This window comes from Panthera tigris, chromosome B1 (assembly GCF_018350195.1).
Source record: "Panthera tigris isolate Pti1 chromosome B1, P.tigris_Pti1_mat1.1, whole genome shotgun sequence".
Classification (NCBI taxonomy): domain Eukaryota; kingdom Metazoa; phylum Chordata; class Mammalia; order Carnivora; family Felidae; genus Panthera; species Panthera tigris.
In genome coordinates, this window is record NC_056663.1 from 7,279,347 (window position 1) to 7,300,359 (window position 21,013).

At 40.5% G+C, this 21,013-nt stretch overlaps 1 protein-coding gene across 1 annotated transcript; it reads left to right on the forward strand.

The window, feature by feature from the left end:
- Positions 1–12,223: 12,223 nt before the first annotated feature.
- LOC122237600 (beta-defensin 130B-like) lies at positions 12,224–19,204 on the forward strand. Its single transcript, XM_042982626.1, has 2 exons — positions 12,224–12,281; positions 19,023–19,204. The coding sequence occupies exons 1-2, from the start codon at positions 12,224–12,226 to the stop codon at positions 19,202–19,204; spliced, it is 240 nt and encodes a 79-aa protein (XP_042838560.1).
- Positions 19,205–21,013: the final 1,809 nt, after the last annotated feature.

Sequence of the window (21,013 nt, forward strand, 5' to 3'; positions counted from 1 at the left end):
CCACTTTCATGCCTCCTCCAGGCACAGCCCGTGCAAGGGCTCTCATGCATTGGTGTCACATGCCTACTGCCCCCGTGGGCTATAATGCACACTGCTTGCTCTACCAGTCTGGAGTCTTGGGGACAGCCATGCCCCCCATGGCTCCACTAAGCATCACCCTATTGAGGGATCCCTGTGGTGGCCCCACACTCGCAGTCGTTTTCTGCCTGGGGTCCGCAGCTCTCCAGGGCATCTCTGAAATCTAGGTGGAGGCAGCCATGCTCCCACAGCTTGGCGAGGCACAGTGCCCACCACACTGAGGCCTGTAGGGCACCTGGGTCTGCTGAGGAGCCAGGAGCTTGAGGACAGGGAGCAGAGCCTCCAATGTGAGGTGGCAGCAGGCACCAGATGGCTCCTTAGAAATCATGCCACCCCCCAGGCCTGTGCACTCTGGGCCAGAGATGGGAGCTCAGTGCTGTGATCTCCGAAATGCCTTCAGGAGTGAATTTTCCATAGGACGGTGTCCTGCTTTCTGCAGAGATGCTGACTAATCACCCACGTCTTGAGGAATAGCTGGTAGCTTTTGCTGAGGTGGCCCATCCTTCCTAATCTTCTCTGGTCTGGCCACACCCATGTGTTCTCTCCCGAACCGGCTTTTGTTCACTCCTTTCAACGGGGTAGGCTGAGAGTTTCTAAATGTTTAGATTGTGCTTCCTCTCTGATTAACAATTCTGTCTTTCAGTCATTTCTCTCTTTGCATTTAATAGCAGCAGTGATGAGAAACCAGACCACCCCTTCAACACTTTGCTTAGGTATTTCCTCAGCCAGATATCCAATTTCATGACTCCTAAGTGTTGCCTGATGAGGGTGCCACAGACGCACCCCTCTCCCCACCAGGTGGGAAGTGTGTGATACTCCTCAGGCTCTCCTGGCTGCCCAAGAACAAAGGAAAGGGGAAAAACAAATGGTTAACTCATAGAGATCAGAGTCCTGCAGGACCTGGGTCTCCATGTATTTACAAATATCTTGGTAAACCACAAGGAAAAGGCAATCTTATCAACAGCCTAATCTCCAGAAACCTACAGATTCCGATTCTTGGAGCCCCAACATCACCCCACCATAGTGATGTTGTAATAGGTCAACTTATAAGATATCAGAAAGTTTATTGTATATGAGTTCGGTTTAAACTCACCTTTCATGAATAATTGAGATAAAAGCTTATGTAGTTCCCTTTTAGGGTTATCAGAAATTACTAACTGCCCAATCTCGCTTCTGTAACTTCATCTGTTTGCTAAATAGATAACTTAGGTGGCAAATGCTCCCCCACCCCGTCTACCAAGATCTAGCCTAGGCAAGACCAACATGTAAAAAGTCACGAACTCACTGCCCCACGGTATCTTAGGTGTCTATGATTGGTCATTTTAAACCCTCTTAGGACAAAGAACTTTAAATTGATAGGTTCCCGCCAAAACTAACGTCTCTTTGTCACAATATAATTGGCTACCATGAAATGTTGTAAATTGTAATTGGTTAACTAAATAATGACGTATTCTCACTTGCTAAAATCCATATAAGCTCACTGCTACCTTTGTTCGGGGCCATTCTCTGCACTCTTCTCCTTAAGATCAGGAGATCAGGTTTGGCACGGCTGTGAATAAAATCTTGTCTCGCTTCTATTCGGTGTCTGGTGGTTTTTTGTTTGTTTTTTCGACAGCACCCTGTTTCAATGTGGGAACAAAGGCAGAAGGATATGGCAGATAGAACTAAATTTCCTTACACCTTGCAGCCCACTGACAAATACTTGAGGCAGGCAGAGAAAAACCAGAGAAAAACGCTTTTCCAGGAACTCCCTGTGTCTTAATGCTAATGCTTTGCTAGAGGGCAAACAACCCCAGTTTGACAAAAGCTAGGCCACCAGTATCCTGGGAGTCTTCTTTAGCATATGAAAATCTCACTGGAAACTTCCCCTGGGCTTTACCTCCCAGACTCCATAGTATATAACTAGTCTCTCCTCATGGTCCCGGGCAGCTCTTTCTGCCCACAAGTCCTGTCCCTGTGCTTTCATAAAATCACCTTTTTGCACCAAAGATGTCTTTGAGAATTCTTTCTTGGCCATTGACTCTGCACCCCACAAACCCCACTATCACCCAAAAACCTCATCACTGCCCTCTGCAAAACCCTGGAACATGAACACGACTCTGCCACATCCTTTGCCACGGATGGCCTTTCCTTCATTGTCCGATGACACGCTTCTCATTTCCGGTGGAGACCTCAAAGATGGCCTTCAGGGTGGGTCTCTGCTACCCTTTGGTCCAGGGCTCCTTGGTAACCTCTAAGAAGGCTGAGGCTCACGCTTCCACTTTGTTTTCTGACCTTCCATCTGCATCACCTTTAAAGGCCCTGTTCCTGGCAGTGTAGATGTTTTCAAAACTCCTGCAGCCCATTACCAGTTCCGAAGCCGATTCCACGCGTTCAGGCGTGTGTCATGGCAGCACTTCCATTTCTTGGTATCTGTTTGCTGTCCTAATCTGCTTGGGCTGCTGCAACAAAATACCACAGCCATTCTGGCTTACAAATGACAGGGGTTTATTTCTCACAGTTCAGGAGACTAGAAATGCAAGATGGATTTGCCAGCATGGTCAAGGTCTGGTGTGATTCTCCTGTCCAGACTGCAGACTGCTGACGTCTGGCCATATCCTGACACATGGAAGGGGGAAGCAGGCTCTCTGGGGATTCTTGAGATGGCACTCATCCCCTACGAGCCCCTGCCTTGTGACCTAACCACCCTCCAAAGGTCCCACCTCCTAAATATCATTGATGCGGAAATGTTGGGGTCCGGAGCCAAAAGCCAAGAAAGAATTCTTGAGATGTCTTCAGTGAAAAAAGGTGGTTTTCTTAAAGAAGCATGGGGACGATGATAAGGAAAAATTGTTATGAGATGGCCAACAGGACTAATAGGGGAATTCCAGTCCCCACCCGAAAACTGCCCCCCCCCCCCCACCGCCTCGTTCTGGGTTCTTCTTCCTGCCCCGCTTGCCACATGCACCAAATTAATGAGGAAATAACAGACTACAAATTGTCCCCTCTGTTTAAGCTCAGGACTCAGACCTCTGGAGAGCAATCGCCTCTGAGTCCGCCGGGGTGAAATAAACCTCCTGCCTTCCACGATCTCTGAGTGCCACTTGGTTCTTCCGCCAGGTGATCCAGACCAGGTTCTGTAACAATGGAACACATGGGCAGAAAGAGCCGCACTGGGGTTGTGAAGGGTGACTGATGGTATCCTTTCAAGTTGGGAGGGAGTTAGGGACAGCACAAGCCTCTAAGGAATTTGGGAAATAAGGTATCCAGGACCCTTTGGGGGGTAGCTATGGTTAGGAAAAGGTCATTTATTACTGGTTAGTAAACCCTCAGTCATGAGACCCTTCAGATGTCTATCAGTGGGTCCATTTGCTCTGGAGGATGTTTCATAACATATATCTTCAGGAAGTAGAGATAAAGGAAGTTTCCAAAGGAATTTCTCTATGTTTAAAGTGGACCCCCAGGTGTGTGTTAAGGATAATGTTAAGCTAAGACTGCCTTTTGCCCTTAGTGTCAACATGAAGGCAACTGAGTTCCCAGAGGAAGCCTATTTCATGACTTATCAATAGGCTGTAAGCAGTAAGGAAATGTAATTGTTTTTTGTTTGCCTTTGTATCCCACATCATTATCACTTAGCATCATTAGGATTTCAACATATGAATTGGGCGGGGGGAGGAATACAAATGTTCAGACTATAGCAGTATCACTGTCAAATTTCAATTGACTGTATTTTTGTGGATCTATGTCTGTACTCTGTTCTGTCCTATTACCTATATGTCTATCCTGACATCAAACTATACTATCGCGGGGCAGGCTATACTGGGAGGCTCAGTTGGGTGAATGTCTGAATTCAGTTCAGGTCATGATCTCATGGCTGGTGAGTTTGATCCCCATGTCAGGCTCTGTGCTGACAACTCAGAGCCTGGAGCCTGCTTCAGATTCTGTGTCTCCCTGTCTCTCTGCCCCTCCCCTGCTCATGGTCTGTCTCTCTATTTTTCTTAAAATAAACATAAAAAAAATTAAAATAAAAGCTATACTATCTTGATATTATAGATATATAGTAAGTTTTAAAAGTAGTATAAGTCTTCCAATATTCCTTTTCTTTTTCAAAGATTTGGCCACTGTATACATTTTCATTTCAGTAAAAAAATTTATATTCAGTTTATCAATTTCTTAAAAAAGTAAGATCATGCTGGGAGTTTGGTTGGCATTATATTGTATATATAGATCAATTTGGGGAGAATTGAAATCTTGGCCATAAACGGTCTTCTATTCCATGAACACTGTATGCCCTACCATTCATTTAGGTCGTATAGAATTCCTCACTTTAATCTTTTGTAGTTTTCAGGATACAAATCTTGCATACATAGTTTTAGATTTATCCCTATTATTTCAGGTTTGTTGAAACTATTGTAGATTTTGGAGGCGTTTTGTTTTGTTTCAGTTTTCAGTTGTCCATTGCTTGCATAAGTAAATACAAGTGACTTATATACTGTTTCCTGCAAATTTACTAAACCCGCTAATTATTCTAGTAGCTCTTTGGTGTGCTTTGAGATTTTCTACATAGAAAGTGAAACACCATCACCTGTGAATAAGATAGTTTATTTTTTTGTTTCTAATCTGTATAAATGTTATTTTTCTTACCTTATTACACTATATAAGACCTCCAGACATAGGATTGTTGCTTAAGTTTTTCATAGATATTGTTAACAGGTTGGTAAATCCCTATTTATTTACTATTTTGTTGAGGTTTTAATCATAAGTGGATGTTGATATTGTCAACTGTTAGTGCTGTCAACTGTATATGTGGAGACGATCAAACATTTTCTCTTTTCTGTCTCCTGATATGTGGAAGTATATTAATTTCTGAATGTTGTACCAATCTTGTATTCCTAGAAAATACCCCATTTGGTTATATTATATTATCCTCTTGATACGCTAATGGGTTAAATTTGCTAAAATTTTATAAATAACACTTGCATTCATGAGAGATAGTATTCTATTTTAAATTTTATTTTCTTGCAAAGACTCTGTCTTGTTTGGGATTAATATACCATGGCCTCAAAAAATAAAACAAAACAAAACAAAATTAGTTGGTCAGTTTTATCTCATCTAATTTTTGCAAAATTGGTATTATTTATTCTTTCAATGCTTGAAAGAATACACTTATCGATGACACCATTTGGTCTTGAATTTCTTTGCTGAAATGCTTTAAATTGCACATTAGATTTCTTTAATAAATATAGGACTGCTCGTGTTAACTATGACTTCTTATGTAAGCTTGGTAGTTTAGGTATTTCAAGAAATTTGTCTATTTTAAATAAGGTACAGGTTTCCTCCCACTATCTAAAAAGAGAGCATTCCTATGAAATCTTTCATAAGCTAAAGTGGCATAAAGTAAAGAATAGCTCCTTTTTTGCCAAAAATCACATTATAGGGGTGCCTGGGTGGCTCAGTTGGTTAAGCGTCCGACTTTGGCTCAGGTCATGATCTCATGGTCCGTGAGTTCGAGCCCCGCATTGGGCTCTGTGCTGACAACTCAGAGCCTGGAGCCTGTTTCAGATTCTGTGTCTCCTTCTCTCTCTGACCCTCCCCCATTCATGCTCTGTCTCTGTCTCGAAAATAAATAAACGTTAAAAAAATTTTTAAAAATCACACTATAGTACTTTCCTTTTATGAAAAACCTACATTAGTACATGAATGCCTTTTTTTGGTAAAAGTGAAAATCCTCTTCAGATTTCTTTTGGTTAGTCAAACGGTTAATAATGTATAATAGACTTTAAACTAAAAATGGTTTAAAAAGACAAAGAAAGTCATTATATAATGATAAATGGGTCAGTTTGTCAAAAATATATAAAAATTATAAATATTTAAGCACTCAATATCAAAGCACCAAAATATATATAGCAAGAACTAATCGAACTAAAAGGAGAAATAAATAGCAAGACAATAGCTTTGGAGCTTTGATATCCTACTCTTAACAATGGATAGATCATCCACACAGAGAATCAATATGGAAATGGTGGATTTGAACAATATTATAGACCACTTGGACCTAACAGACATAAATAGAACATTCTATCTGACAATAGCAGAATACACATTCTTCTCGGATGCACATGGAACATTTACTGGCATACCATTTTTTAGGCCACAAAACAAGTAAGAACTGGCAAGTTCAAGAAGACTGAAAACATACCAACAACCTTCTCTGACCACAATGGTATAAAACAAGAAATCAGTAATAGGAGGAAAACTGATGCATACAGAACAATTAAACAATACTGTCCTGAAAAGTCAAGGATCAAAGAAGAAATTAAAGGGAAAATAAAAAAATATCTTGATAAAAACAAAATGGAAACACAACACAAGAAAACTTATGGAATGTGGCAAAAGCACACATTCCTTCTCAGAAGGAAGTTCATAGCAATAAACAAGAAAGAACTCACATAACAATCTAACTTCATGCCTTGAGGAACTAAAAAAAGAACAACAAACTAAGCCCAAAGTTAGCAGAAGGAAGGAAACAATAAAGTTTAGACCATAGACAAATGAAACAGAGAACAGGAAAATAATAGAAAAGATTAACCAAACTGAGGGTTGCTTCTTTGAAAAGATAAACAGAATTGACAAAGCTTTAGCAAGATTAAATGAGGGAAAAAGAGAGAGAACCCATCAACAAAATTATAAATTAAAGAGAAGACATTACAACTGGAAACAGAAATAAAAAGAATCATAGAGGCTACTATGACAACTATAATCTAAAAAACTGGACAACCTAGAAGAAACAAATAAATTCTTAGAAACATATAACCTACCAAGGCTGAATCAGGAAGAAATATAAAATCTTAACAAAGTAATTACTAGTAAGGACATTGAATCAGTAATCAAATGAAGAAAACCCATAACCAGTTGACTTTACCGGTGAATTTTACCAAACATTTAAAGGTGAATTAATGATAATCCTTCCTATTCTCTTCCAAAAAATTGAAGAGGAGGGAATATTCCCAAACTCAGCATTACTGATATCAAAGCCAGAAATGAACACTACAACAAAAGAAGACTCTAGGACAATATTCCTGATGAAGATAGATGCAAACATTTTTAAGAAATACTAGCAAATTGAATTCAGCAGAACATTAAAAGGATCATCCATCATGGTCACATGGGATCTTTCCCTGGGATGCAGGCATGGTTCATGATATGCAAATTAATAGATGTAATACCACAAGTTAATAGATGAATGAAAGGTAAAAATCATATGATCATCTCAATAGATGAAAAAGTATTTGTCAAAATTTTATATCCATTCATGACAAAAAAAAACTCTTAACAAATTAGGTATATAGAGAAAGTACCTCAACATAATAAAGGCAATATATAACATACCCACAGCCAACATCATATGCAATGATGAAAGGTTGCTAGCTTCCCCCATAAGATCAGGAACAAGACAAGGGTGTCCACTTTCTCCACTCATATTCAACATAGTACTGGAAGACCTAGCCACAGCAATCAGGCAAGAAAAAAATAGAAGACAGTCAGAATTGGAAAGGAACAAGTAAAATTATTTCTATTTGCAGATGACATGACTATATATACAGAAAATTCTGAAGACTCTGCCAAAAAACTGTTTGTTCTATTTAACAAATTCAGTAAAGTTGGAGGATACAAAGTCAACATAAAAAAGTCAGTAGCATTTCCATGCACCAACAAAAAATTATCTGAAAAAGAAAATGATTCTATTTACAACAGCATCAAAACCAAAAAAAAATTGAAAACTTTTGGCATAAAAAATAGACACAGAGGGGCGCCCGGGGGGCTTAGTCAGTTAAGCGCCCAACTTCAGCTCAGGTCATGATCTCACGGTTTATGAGTTTGAGCCCCACATCACGCTTTCTGCTGTCAGTGCAGAGCCTGGTTCAGATCCTCTATCCTCCTCTCTCTCATCCCCCCCACCTCATTTTCTCTCCCCCCCCCAAAAAATAAATAAACATTAAAACATATTTTTAAAAAATAGACAAGAGACCCAATGGAAGAGAATAGAGAGTCCAGAAATAAACCCCTGAATATAAAGTCAACCAATATTTGAGAAGGAAGCCAAGAACACTCAAGGGAGAAATGATAGTCTCTTCAACAAATAGTGTTGGGAAAACTGGACAGCCACATGGAGAACAATGAAATTAGACACCTATCTTCCCACTCAAAAATTAACTCAAAATGGATTAAAGACTTAAAACAATACGAGACACTGTGAAATTCCTGAAAGAAGACATAGACGAAAGCTCCTTGACGTTTGTCTTGGCAGTGACTTTTTTGGATGTGACGCCAAAAGTACAAGCAACAAAAGCAAAAATCAATGAATGGAACCACATGAAACTACAAAGCTCTTCACAGCAAAAGAAATAATCAACACAATGAAAAGGCAACCTACGGAATGGGAGGAAATATTTGCAAACCACCTGTCAGATAAGGGGTTAATAAGCATCCATATAAATATATGTAAAGAACTCATTCAACTCAATAACAAAAAAATAAGCAATTGAATTGAAACCATGAACATAGGAACTGAACAGACATTTTTCCAAAGAAGACATATAAATGGCCAGCAGGTACCTGAAAAGATTCTCAGCATCACTAATCATCAGGAAATGCAAATCAAAACCACAATGAGATATCATCTGTGACAATGGCTGTCATCAAGAAGACAAGAGGGGCATCTGGGTGGCTCAGTGGTTTAAGCGTCCATCTCTGGATTTTTGGCTCAGGTCATAATCTCATGGTTCATCAGTTAGAGCTGCACATGGGGCACCATGCTGATGGCACGGAGCCTGTTTGGGATTCTCTCTCCCTCTATGTCCCTCCCCTGCTCATGTCCTCTCTCTCTCTCTCAAAATAAATAAATAAACAAACAAGAGATAACTAGCATTGGCCAAGATGTGGAGAAAAAGGGGAGCACTTGTGCACTGCTGGCAGAATGCAAAATGGTTCAGCTGCTATGGAAACTGTGGAGGTTCCTCAAAAAATTAAAAATAGAAACAACATATGATCCAGTAATCCCACTTCTGGGTGTATATCCAAAGGAAATGAAGAGACATCTCCACTCCCATGTTTATTGCAGCATTTTTCATAACAGCCAAGATACAGAAGTAACCTGCATGTCCATCAGCAGTAAACAGATAGAGAAAATGTGACATATATACATTGTATGTATAATACACATACATGGAATATTATTCAGTCATGAGAAAAATGAAAATCCTGCCATTCGTGGGGTGACGGGGTGGCTTAGTAGAGTCTCTGATTCTTGATTTTGGCTCAGGGCATAATCTCATGGTTCATGAGATTGAGCTCTGTGACAGGCTCTGCACTGGCAGGGTGGAACCTGCCTGGTATTCTCTGTCTCCCGCTGTCACTACCTCTTCCCTGCTTGAACTCTCTCTCTCTCTCTCTTTCTTTCTCAAAAATAAATAAAGATTAAAAAAAAAAGAGAGAGAGAAAAAAAAAAGAGAGAGAGAGAGGCGTCTGGGTGGCTCAGTCAGTTAAGCGTCTGACTTTCAGCTCAGGTCGTAATCTCACAATCTGTGAGTCTGAGCCCCATGTCAGGCTCTGTGCTGACAGCTCAGAGCCTGGAGCCTGCTTCAGATTCTGTGTCTCCCTCTCTCTCTGCCCTTCCCCTGCTCATGCTCTGTCTCTTTGTCTCTCTCAAAAATAAATGAACATTAAAAAAATGAAAAAATATAAATAAATAAATAAATAAATAAATAAATGTGGGGATAAGCTTAGGAATACCCTGGGTTTCCACCAACGGGTTAACAAGGCATAAAGAAATACAAAGTCATAAAATGCTCACACTCGAGTTTGGGTAAACCAGATTGGCACTCCAAGTATAGGGGGGTGCAAAGACAGCCCAAGAATAGGGAGGCACAAAAGTGCCAGGAACAGGGAGATGCAAAGGCACCCCAAAATACATAGGGAGAGGCAAAGACCTGAAATAGAAACGGCGCAAAGGTGCCCAATACATAGGTATATGAAATAAACAAGATTAGATGTTCAGGGTGGAAGCGTCCTCAATTCAGTACTATGGCAGAAAAGCTGCTTTCACAGGAGGATAGGGCCAGGTTAGGTAAATGGGTGAAATGGACTATGGACCCTGTGCTGCAAGTGAAGCAGCCCAGAGCAGAGATGGTTAACAAAAGAAAAGGTGCCTTGGTAACCCTGAGGTTATTCCTCTGTCTCATCCCCTAGGCTAGCTAAGTTAAACAGACATGGCACCTCCTGTCTACCGTTAACAACCATCTACCCATCTGCCTGGTGCCCAGATTTTGTTTTATATTGACCCAAACCCCAAACACTGCATATCTTCAGAACCCCCCTTTTCCCTCACATCCCCAAACTAATGTTCTTAGTTACTTTATCTCTTTGTACACACCCATCACATGTGTAAGCCTTCTGATCTGAATAAATATGGGGCAAGGACCCTTATTCGGGGCTCTTGTCTTTTCCCAGACATTAGCCATCTTTTGCTTTAATCCTGCATCTGCTCTTTTGCTGGCCAAAAGAAAACTTTAGACTTAGAGTCTATGACGAATGAATGAATGAATAAGCTGAACTCATAAAAACAGAGACTATAATGGTGGTTACCAGGGGCTGAAGGCTGGGGTAAGTGAGGAGATGTTATTTAAGGGTACAAACTTAACAACTAGTAAGTATGTTTTGGAGATTTAAAGCACAGGTTAGTGATTATAGTCAGTTATACTGTATTACGAACTTCAAAGTTACTAAGAGACTAGATATTAACTGTTCTCACCACAAGAAAGATGATAATTGTGTTACCTGATGGAAGTATTATCTAACACTATAGTGGCAATCATATCGCAACATACAAATGCATTGAATCAACTCACTGTACATCTTCAAATGAGGCATGTTAAATGTCAATTATTAAAAATAAATAACACATTAACAACAAACATGAAAATGATCAAAAGTAGCCAAAATAGAAGACATAAAAGTAAATAAAATATTTCTCAAAAAAGCTGATCTCACATATGAAAGTTTACAAATGAAAACATAAATGAATTCACACACATGTATCATTAAGCCATTGATCAGTAGGTAAATTAGCTTTAGATGATTTGGTTTTAGGTCATTTGATTCTTAGCCAAAGGCATGTTCTCATATTTTCAGTATTTTGTTTCTACATGGTGAGGCAGGATGAGAGGTTAGGAGGTCTCTGGAAACTATGCATATAATCTTTTGACAATAAATGGTTATCAAAGAAATAGTGTGCTCTTTATGTTTGATTTTTAACTCTTCTGATCTCACCATCCTTGTCACATGGAGCTGTTATACAAAGGATTAATAATAGAGGAGAAAATGTTAGTTTTCAGTGCGATCTAAGCCTACTTACCTTCCAGATACTATTAAGAATATCTTACATATGTGACACTAGTCTCTCCTTTCAGGAGTAACTTAAAAATACAGCTTCTTCTTTTTATTAATCTATTTTGAGAGAGACAGAGAGAGAGAGAGACAGAGAGACAGAGAGAGAGAGAGAGACAGAGAGAGAAAGCAAGAGAGAGAGAGAGAGAGTAGAATAGGGGCAGAGAGAGAAGGAGAATCCCAAGCAGGCTCTGCACTATCAGCACAGAGCCCAACGCAGGAATTAAACCCACAAACCATGAGATCATGACCTGAGCTGAAGTCAAGAGTCAGAGGCGCAACCAACTGAGCCACCCAAGTACCCCCTTCTTTTTTATTTTTAAATGATCCTTAGGCAATTCTCTTATCCTTATTGTGGAAAAGAGTGTACTGTAGACGAGTTCCCTTGCAAGTCAGACTACTTCTGGTAATAAAGACTTTATACTCATGTGACCTTCCTTTTGGCCCCCTTCAAAAGACAATTGGCCAGAGGGACCGACCTCTGGGGAGTTTGAGAGCCCATAGAAAAAGTAGAGGGTTAACCATCTGGTTTCCTATCATTAGGTTAATTTGTCACCAAATTTAGAGACTCCAGGGTTTGGAAATATTCCAACGGAAGCTGTTTTATTTTCTCACTTGTTAAGCTTCACTGACCACAAGGAACCTTAGTCCCCCAGAAGTAAATAAAAGGCCCTGTGTCCCACTATCCCTGATCATTCACCTTTCTGCCGGGCATTCTGCCATGAGACTCCATTCTCTTTTTTCTGTTCTCCTCCTCTTTGTGACTATAATACCAAAAGGTAAGATGGTGAATAACTGTTGGTATCTTAGGAGTTCTACTGGGATGCTCCATTATATTGTGGCCATTTTAACTCAGACCCTAATGCACAGCCTTAGGAATTCAGAAGCCCATCATGATCATCTCCTTTAGAACTGATGAAGCCAACACTACAAAGTAGAATGACGATTTCCATCAACAGAAAATGGGATCCAAGAGGTTCATGGTTAGAACGTGCAGCTCAAATAAAGATAGAGGTGAAGAAGCTATGACATGTGACTTAAGCCTTAGCAAACAAATCAAGTAGCCTTTACCAGGGTCCCAATCTCCATAAAGGAGAGTACAAATGACTGCTGGTTTAAACTTGGTTAGTGAATGGAAGTGATGTGGAGTCTATTGGAGAAGTTAGGTCCCTAAGACAGAGCTCCACAAAAAAAAAATGACTGCACCAAGTTATTAAAAACAAACAAACAAGCAAACAAACAAAAATAGGGAGCAGAGGAATTTGGAAAAAGCATAAACAGTGGAATAAAACATCAATGGCAAAATTTTAAGCATAAGGCAAAATATGAAGAAAGCATTTTAAGAATATGAATTATATCCTTAGAACCCATGATTCAGAAGTTTGAATATTAAAATGTAGAATCAAAGGAAAAGGGGGAATGTAGTCATCTTCAGTCTGGTTCAACCAGATCCTTGTAAGAACTGATAAAATTCCTTTGCCTACTGTTAATGACAGGATGTCCACAACTCTCAAAATTATGTCTGTGGTCATTGAACACAGATCAGGTCTGGATAACTCTCTTTATTTGTTGGTTCATCTCTAAGATTCTTTATAATCAACAATACTCATTTGTTTGACCTTCACCTACTCTGTGGATATGTGGGGATTCACCTGACATACAGCTGTCTCCAAATGAGGGAGTTTATGTAATTCTCATTTGGTTCTCAATTCTCTCAGAAGAAGACACAGCTTTAGGGAGACACACTTGTAGTGACATCTAATGTAAAATCTCACAATGATCATGGATTAAAATCAGAAGGCAATTTAATGGCTAATTCTTTAATTTTACAGATAACAGAATCTGTTTCCACATAAAGAATATGATTTTACTGAGGTCACACAGGCGGTGGCAACATGGCACCTAGAACCATCTTTAACCTGGGTCAGTGTTGTTTCCATCAATCTACAGGTTTGGATAGCCTATAAAATAGTAACCCTGATTTCTGTCAGGCTTTTTACCTCAAAATCTCCTCACTAAATACTGAGGAGCCTAATGAGATTCCTATGTTTCCTCTTTTGGAAGACATAATGTCTGTGAAACATCTTATTTTACTTACCTCCAAATTCTTTCCTTCAGTGTCTGAGGTAGGCGTGTCAAATGGGATAAATGTTGTGGCACTATTATTGGACTATTAATGGTAGTCTTTAGATTTTCCTGATCTGTGTTCCTTAAAATTTGATAAATGGCTATAAGTTCTCAGATAGCAGAAAGCATTTGGCACCAGAGAATTACGCCTGCATGGTTGATAAGTGAACAGGTTTTGCTCATGCTTGTTCTCCCCTACCTGAGCTAAATTCAGTTCAGCATAAATCACTGTCTCCTCCCAAAGTCATAGCCTATGTTATGAGCTGGATCTTTTTTTAAAAAAGGTTAATGAGAGATAGATCTCCTTGAAGTAGAGTTTAGCCAAAACCCTCCATTCTAGTGGAAAAAGGGATATGGCAAGGGCGGGAAGCAAATTGAGAAAAAGCTTGTCCTAGACCAAAGGCAAGAAATAACTTATGGGAAAACAGGATTCTAGGAAATCTAGGCCTAACATTTAGAGAAGGTAAGAAAGTAATGACAAGACTGGAGACCCACAAATACAATAGTACATCCAAAAGCAAGGCAGTCATAGATACTACAGAGTCAAAAAAAAGTAGACCGCAGTCAACAGGTGTTAGAAGGAATAGGAGAGTGAAAATGTGTGTGGGGTCAAAGAATACCTTATTGCATTCAATGGTAACAAATATTTATTGAGCACCTCTTACTATACAAACACTGTGCGTTTCAAAAACACAGGATATAGTGGGAAACAAAGGAAAGTGTCTTCCCATGATATAAAAGACAGATATTTGTCAAATGATTACACAAATTAATATATAATTATAAACGTTAATAAGGACAATAGAGAGGAACAGAGTATTACAAGTGCCTATAACATGTGGTCATTGTCTTGTTTGCAATGTCAGAGACTGCCTTGAGGCATGCCCAAAGCAGAAAGAGAAGTGTTAGTTAAGCAGTCAACACCTCTGGTAAAGAAAGAAGCCAGTGCAATGTCCCTGATGTAGAAGAACACATAGCATGCCCAAGGAACCGCAAGAAGGCTGCTGTACGAGAGCACTGGTTTATACTACAGAATGTGCCAGGCATTGCATGGAATTACGTGCAAGTGAAAGTTGGCACAAACACTAAGTTTGTAGGAGGGCATTTTAAGAACAAGGAAGGCAAGACAATCAGATGTTATACATGGGTAACAGAAATTACTGGTATCTAAATCACATGGGGGTTCACAATTTATGCACCCAGAGTGGGCTTATCTATGGGTTCTCAGCAGCCTGCAAGCCAGAAAAGTCCCTTGACAAACTTTTCCTTTGTTTCACCATTTCAATGTCCTGCCCTCAGTGTCTCTCGTCCTGGTTCCACTGCAGAAGGAGTTCTGAGTTAATAGCAGCTTCCCTCTTTTCTAATCTTGGGAGAATCCTCTTTTGAGGTAAACACAATGAATTAAGCCTGAGAAACCACCAGCAACTGTGTGAAAATAGAGAAAATGTATAAAAAACAATCATAAGGAACCAGGAAATCAAAATTCCTAACTTTTCCATCCTACACTTGCTGTGATCTAATGGTAAATAAGCCTACTCTAGCTCTATGGGGATTCTCTAGGTCATGATCTTCCTTGGACTTGAGAACTTGTACTGTCCCAAATTCTTCCATCTTTTGTGCCTCCATCTTTAATTTGAATAAGGCCCCTCTGGAGTCTTCCCAAAGCAAGTTCTTACTCGAGGCACCAAGATCTGCACTCCTTAAGGTAGGATTCTAAAGTGTAAGACAAATCTAGCAAAAGTGGTGAGGAAAGTGCATCACTGAAGGTGTGAGGGACTCAGAATTTACAGACAGAAACCATCGGGGCCAATGATAATAGATGTGGGTCTGGTTGAGAGGGCGCACAACAGACCCTACTTCAACACTAATCTCAGTGATAAGCCTGGAGGACACTGTGCTAAGGGAAATAAAGCAAACAAGACAAATACTGCATGGTTCCACTTATATGAGGTATCTAAAATAGTCCAGCTTCTAGAAATAGAGAGTAGAACAGTGGTTGCCAGAAACCAGGGGAAGGGAGAAGCATGGAGTTGCTTTCAGTGGGTGCAAAGTTTCAGTGATACAAGATGAATAAGTTCTGGAGACAAACGGTACACCACTGCACCTGTCGTAACAACATTGCATTGTGCACTTACAAATTTAAGAGGGTAGGCCGTTAGGGTTCTTACCACAATTTGAAAAAAGGAAGGGTGAAGGATAGGAGGGTATTTGGAGTTGGGGGCAGAGTTGGGGGTGGAGTCGGGGGCAGAGTCAGCCTCCCCACAAATATGACAAAATCCTTCAGAGGTATGCCTTTCAGGACATGTTCTTCCTGCAGATCACCTCTCCTTGTGTCTCCCAAATCACTTATGCCAAGCGGACGGATGAGACAAAGATTCCATAAGTCTGCAGAGGAGGGAGTAACTTTCAAATGGCCAGGTCTCTTGTGAACAGAGGATACTGAAGTTGCACGGGAAGGTCACGATACTTTACTTTTGCAGTTGAGCTGTTCTTAGCCACATTATGAAATAAGGCCTAGAACCCTCTTTTGGTCAAAGAAAAGGAATTTCTTTGTTAGTTGGCTAGATGTTGCCTCTTGGTACCGATGGTTAATTGCCAAACTGTTTGAGCAGTTTAATAATATCACATTCTTCAAAATCCTAATTTTGATCCCCACTGTGACCCTTGAGGATCTGGAATCTATTGGGTGTCTAAAATAGATCTCATAATCTTAGAAATTCAGTGAATAATAAATAACTTTTACTCACAAATTTTCTTTTGAGGAGAATTGAGTACTGAGGTCATGAAGAATTTTATTGATGGCATTTACAAAAAAAAAAATCAAATTAAAAAAGTCACTGTCTTCATGAAGGAAATTTCTCCAAAGAAACTACATAATCCAAACAAGAAAATGTTGGGTTTATCAACCTACAGTCCAATGAATGTTAAATAATCACTGCTTGAGCATATCTTCATACAACTCTGAAAAAGAATCCATGACATCCTATAAAAGAATATATACATATTTTATATATATGTATGTAAATTACACACACACACACACACACACACACACACACATTCTTGAGAGTAGGGACATAAAGAGGTTAGAATGGCATAACTGTTAAATTGATTCATTAGCCCCCTGAGAATTAAGAAAATTATAGAATTCTTCTTATACTGACTCTGGAGAATAACATAATATTTAACCAGCACGTTGGACAGGAGCAGAAGAAAGCTTGAACTCTATTTTACCTACAGAAAAGAAAACTACCCATCTATTTCTTAATGGATAAAGTTCCAGGAAGAGCCCACCCCATTGAAACCCTGTCCCCCATCACCAGAAGAAAGAGAACAGCTAATGACTCAATGTGTTCTCATGCTGAGAAAATCATGTCCTTTTTGAGGTTAGAAGTACGTTCCATTCTGTGGTCTTTCTTTTAGTGCAATTCTGAGTTTTCCCCATTTCATCCATGGAAATTTATGTTGTGATACCATATGAATACCATATCTACATTTTCTTTACTCAACAGCAATTATTAAACATGTATCTCTTCTCCCACTACATGTGATATAACCATCTGAACACATTAATATCATATAAATTCTGAAATCTACTAGATCATTCTCCTCTATTGCCCTATTGTTCCAATAAGTGAAAATAAGTGTCGATATCTAGGGAGAAATTCCCTTCTTTATGAACCAGGTAATTTACTATCATCTTCTTGACTTAAAGTAGTGCCTAGCAACAAATGTATGTCAGTCATTGTTGGAAGGGAGACTATAACTCTTTGGTTTCCTGTTCAGATGACACTTTCTGAAGTTAAGCTTCATGTTTAGTGGAGGGCACATCACTGGGAGGATGAATTGCTCTGATCCTTTCGATTCAAGCAAGAGGCATCTGCCAAGAAGAGAGACCGGTACTACCCTACACCACACACTATGTCGGGAAGTTGAACTTTCCAGCATAATGGGTGCCAAGACTACCCTACCGCTTCCCACTGTGGCCTTCCCCATTCCAAGAACTCTAGACTTTAGCTTCTTTAGAAGACCTGAAAATGTCCCCACAGGTGACATTAAGCACACGAATAAATTTATCGCTGGAGAGACTAGTAGCCATCTATAGGACCAATGCACAGCTGAGCACAAGCCTTTGCTCAGTGTAGATGAGGCAGCCAAGCCAGTGCCTCGCACAGCTACCTGGTGGGAACTTAGGTTCTCTCCCTGAAAGACAGACACTTCATCCTCCAGAACTGGCAAAGCAGGCACAGCGCTACAAGATTTTGCCCAACTCCCCAGCCTGAGGACAGGATGTGTCACGAGCTGGCACCAGACAGGATCCTGTGGCAAAGGTACAACTGTCTCACACAGGTTCTGAAAATTCAGTTGTGTTGGTTTATTTGGCTATTATCTTTCTTCAGAATGGAGAAACCAAAAAGGAGGTAAAACTCTTAGTTAAGAGGTAGAAGTGAGGCAGCAAAGGAGCCAGTTAAGGTTAATATGTTACAGGTTGGTAAAGACAACATGTGGGTTGACAGGATGGTTCAGGGACTAGTGACTATTAATGAACATGAACGGTGTGTCTTTTATGTAACATCCACCAGGTGCACAGGGGAAAGAAGGAACCCTAGTTGTGCCTGAAAGGCTACAGGAAGGATCTAAGACTAAAGGAAGTTACTCTCTTGAAGCACGTACTTAGTCACATACTTCTCAGTGGCCAACTGAATTAAGAAAACATATATTTAAGGAAAAATACATTTCAGCTTTCGAGAGAAATTCTCTTCATGTATCTACAGATAAGGGGCACTGAGCAACGTAGAAAATGTGTTTCTTCCATAGCTCTGTAGTGGGGGAATTAGGGAAGGTGGATGCTGTAGGACTGGTAAACTCTCTATAAAAGGCGCTGGAGGTGAGAACACATTCCAGAGGACAGGGATGTTGTAAGCCTGGATGGGGTGGTCAGCACAGATGTGGAGATTGAGAGATGCATACTTCCTCTGAAATCGTACTTTTAGTGAAGATATTATTGGCATTGGGGCAGGACAATTCATGAGGTGGGAAATCCAATTGCCTTGTACTTGACCCACTAAATACCAAGGATGCCTCCCTAGTCATGGTGACACCAACAAATGGATCCATCTCAAAATGCACTGCCCCCTACGAGGACAACTCTCTCAAGCTTCTAGAAATCAGCCTACCCACACCAGGATATGTATAGCCCTGCACTTGAAGCCCTCCTCCCCTCAAAGGACACTACGCTTTTGCCGAAGGGCCTGGGCTTTTCCTATAGGTAATATCATCTCTTCTATCCTCAGGCCGTCCTCTGTAAATGTACTGCTTTATGTGCAACACGATAATTTGATGGTGGTTTAATCTGATGCTGATTTAATGATATCCAATCTCTTTCTGTGCAGCAAGGCCTGGCATGATCTCGGGGAAGAAACAGTGTGTTCTTCTGAAAGGGGTGTGCAGAGACGGAGGGTGCACCTCCACAGATGATACCATTGGTGAATGCAATGATGAGAAAAAGTGTTGTAGAAAGTGGTGGATATTATATCCCTACGCAACACCGGCTCCCAAAGCAAAATCTCCTTAGTGCGAACAAACTGTAAGCCCTTCGAACTCCAGAACACAGGGATGAGTTTTGTAGCTCCCTACTTAACCTGGCTTGTTTATCTCCCTTGACTGGAAATAAATGTCCTAAATCCACATGTACTCCTTCCTGGGGAACTTCTTCTTGATGTACATGCAAGCCTCTCAGGAGCTATAAGACCAAACTTCATGATAGAGGAATCTCATACCCCAAAGCTATTTATAGAACATTTCTTAAGAATGATAAAGATAGGGGCGCCTGGGTGGCTCAGTTGGTTAAGCATCCGTCTTCAGCTCAGGTCATGATCTCATGGTTCGTGAGTTTGACCCCTGTGTCCGGCTCTGTGCTGACAGCTCAGAGCCTGGAGCCTTCTTCGGATTCTGTGTCTTCCTCTCTCTCTGCCCCTCCCTTGTCCCCGTCTCTCTCTCTCTCTCTCTCTTTCTCTCTCAAAAATAAATATTTAAACAATTATTAAAAAAAGAATGATAAAGTTAAGAAATTTAAATATGTAAAATAGTAAGGATACGAAATAGCAGGCAGGTAGTGTTTGATTATCTCAAGCGGATTATCAACCTTCCTCACACCACCCGATTCTGTACAAATACCATCTCATTACCGATAGAGACCTCCCTGAGTGATGGGGAGGAAGGTGTCCTAACCACGTGATCTTGCTGGCACTGCCTCCGGGAATTAGGCACACTGTGCCAGCCAAGGCAATAGGGAACTGGGGCTGGCCTCCCCAGCCTGGCCAGACAGCACTGGTGGAGTGGCACAGGACAACTGCTCCCAGCCAGTAGGCTGTCTGCTCAGAGGAGCTGAGAATCCAGCGGGCCCTGATAGTTCTTTCCGGATTTCAACATCAGATAATTCCACCTTCCGGCTGGAATAATTCCCACCATAGTAACAATTCTGGATGATTTCTACTTTATGGCTAAGCAAACTAAAGGGCAAGGGACCAGGAATGTTACATGACATGAGTTCCACAAAGACGGAAACAATTACCCCACAAATAATTTTCAAGGCTTTCATTTCTGTTTTTTTATACATTAAAATTTTTTTTAATGTTTATTCATTTCTGAGAGACAGAGCGTGAATGGGGGAGGGGCAGAGAGAGAGGGAGACACAGAATCTGAAGTGGGCTCCAGGCTCTGAGCTGTTAGCACAGAGCCCCACATGGGGCTCAAACTCACAAACCGTGAGAAAATGACCTGAGCCCACGCCATCCATGGGTAAGCCATCCATGCAGCCCTTACATTTTTTAACGTTTATTTATTTTGAGAGAGAGAGAGAGAGCACAAACAGAGAAAGGGAGAAAAAGAACCCCAACCAGGCCCCTCACTGACAGTGCATGGCCTGACATGGAGCTCAAACTCACATACCTTGAGACCATGATCTGAGCCAAGATCAAGTGTCAGACACATAACTGACTGAGCCATCCAGGCTCTGAAGACTTTTCGTTTCTTGACCATAAAGCCTATGGACAATCAGAGGAAGGTGGGTTATCCCTCTTAATATTCATTAGGATTTTTTCTATTATTCACGTGGATATCAGTTGTCCACAGACCATAAATGTGTTGCATACAAAAGCCACCTTCCTCCCTGTCTGTGTGGTCAGGATACCACACTTCAGTCTCCTAACACCCTGTGTCTATGAGGGAAGATTCTGGAGTCAGGCATACTTAATTTAAACTGTGGTTCCCTTGCTTATCAGTCACATGACTCTGAACTATTTATTTAACCTTCATTTGCCTTAAAATTCTTCTTCAATAAATGAGCAAAATAAACACTTTAACTTCTGGGCTCGTGTTAAGG

Excerpts from the sequence above, each read along its gene's own strand:
- LOC122237600 (XM_042982626.1), top strand. The coding sequence starts at position 12,224 with ATGAGACTCCATTCTCTTTTTTCTGTTCTCCTCCTCTTTGTGACTATA. Across the intron at positions 12,282-19,022 it reads TGTGACTATAATACCAAAAG|CAAGGCCTGGCATGATCTCG; the intron begins GTAAGATGGTGA and ends CTTTCTGTGCAG.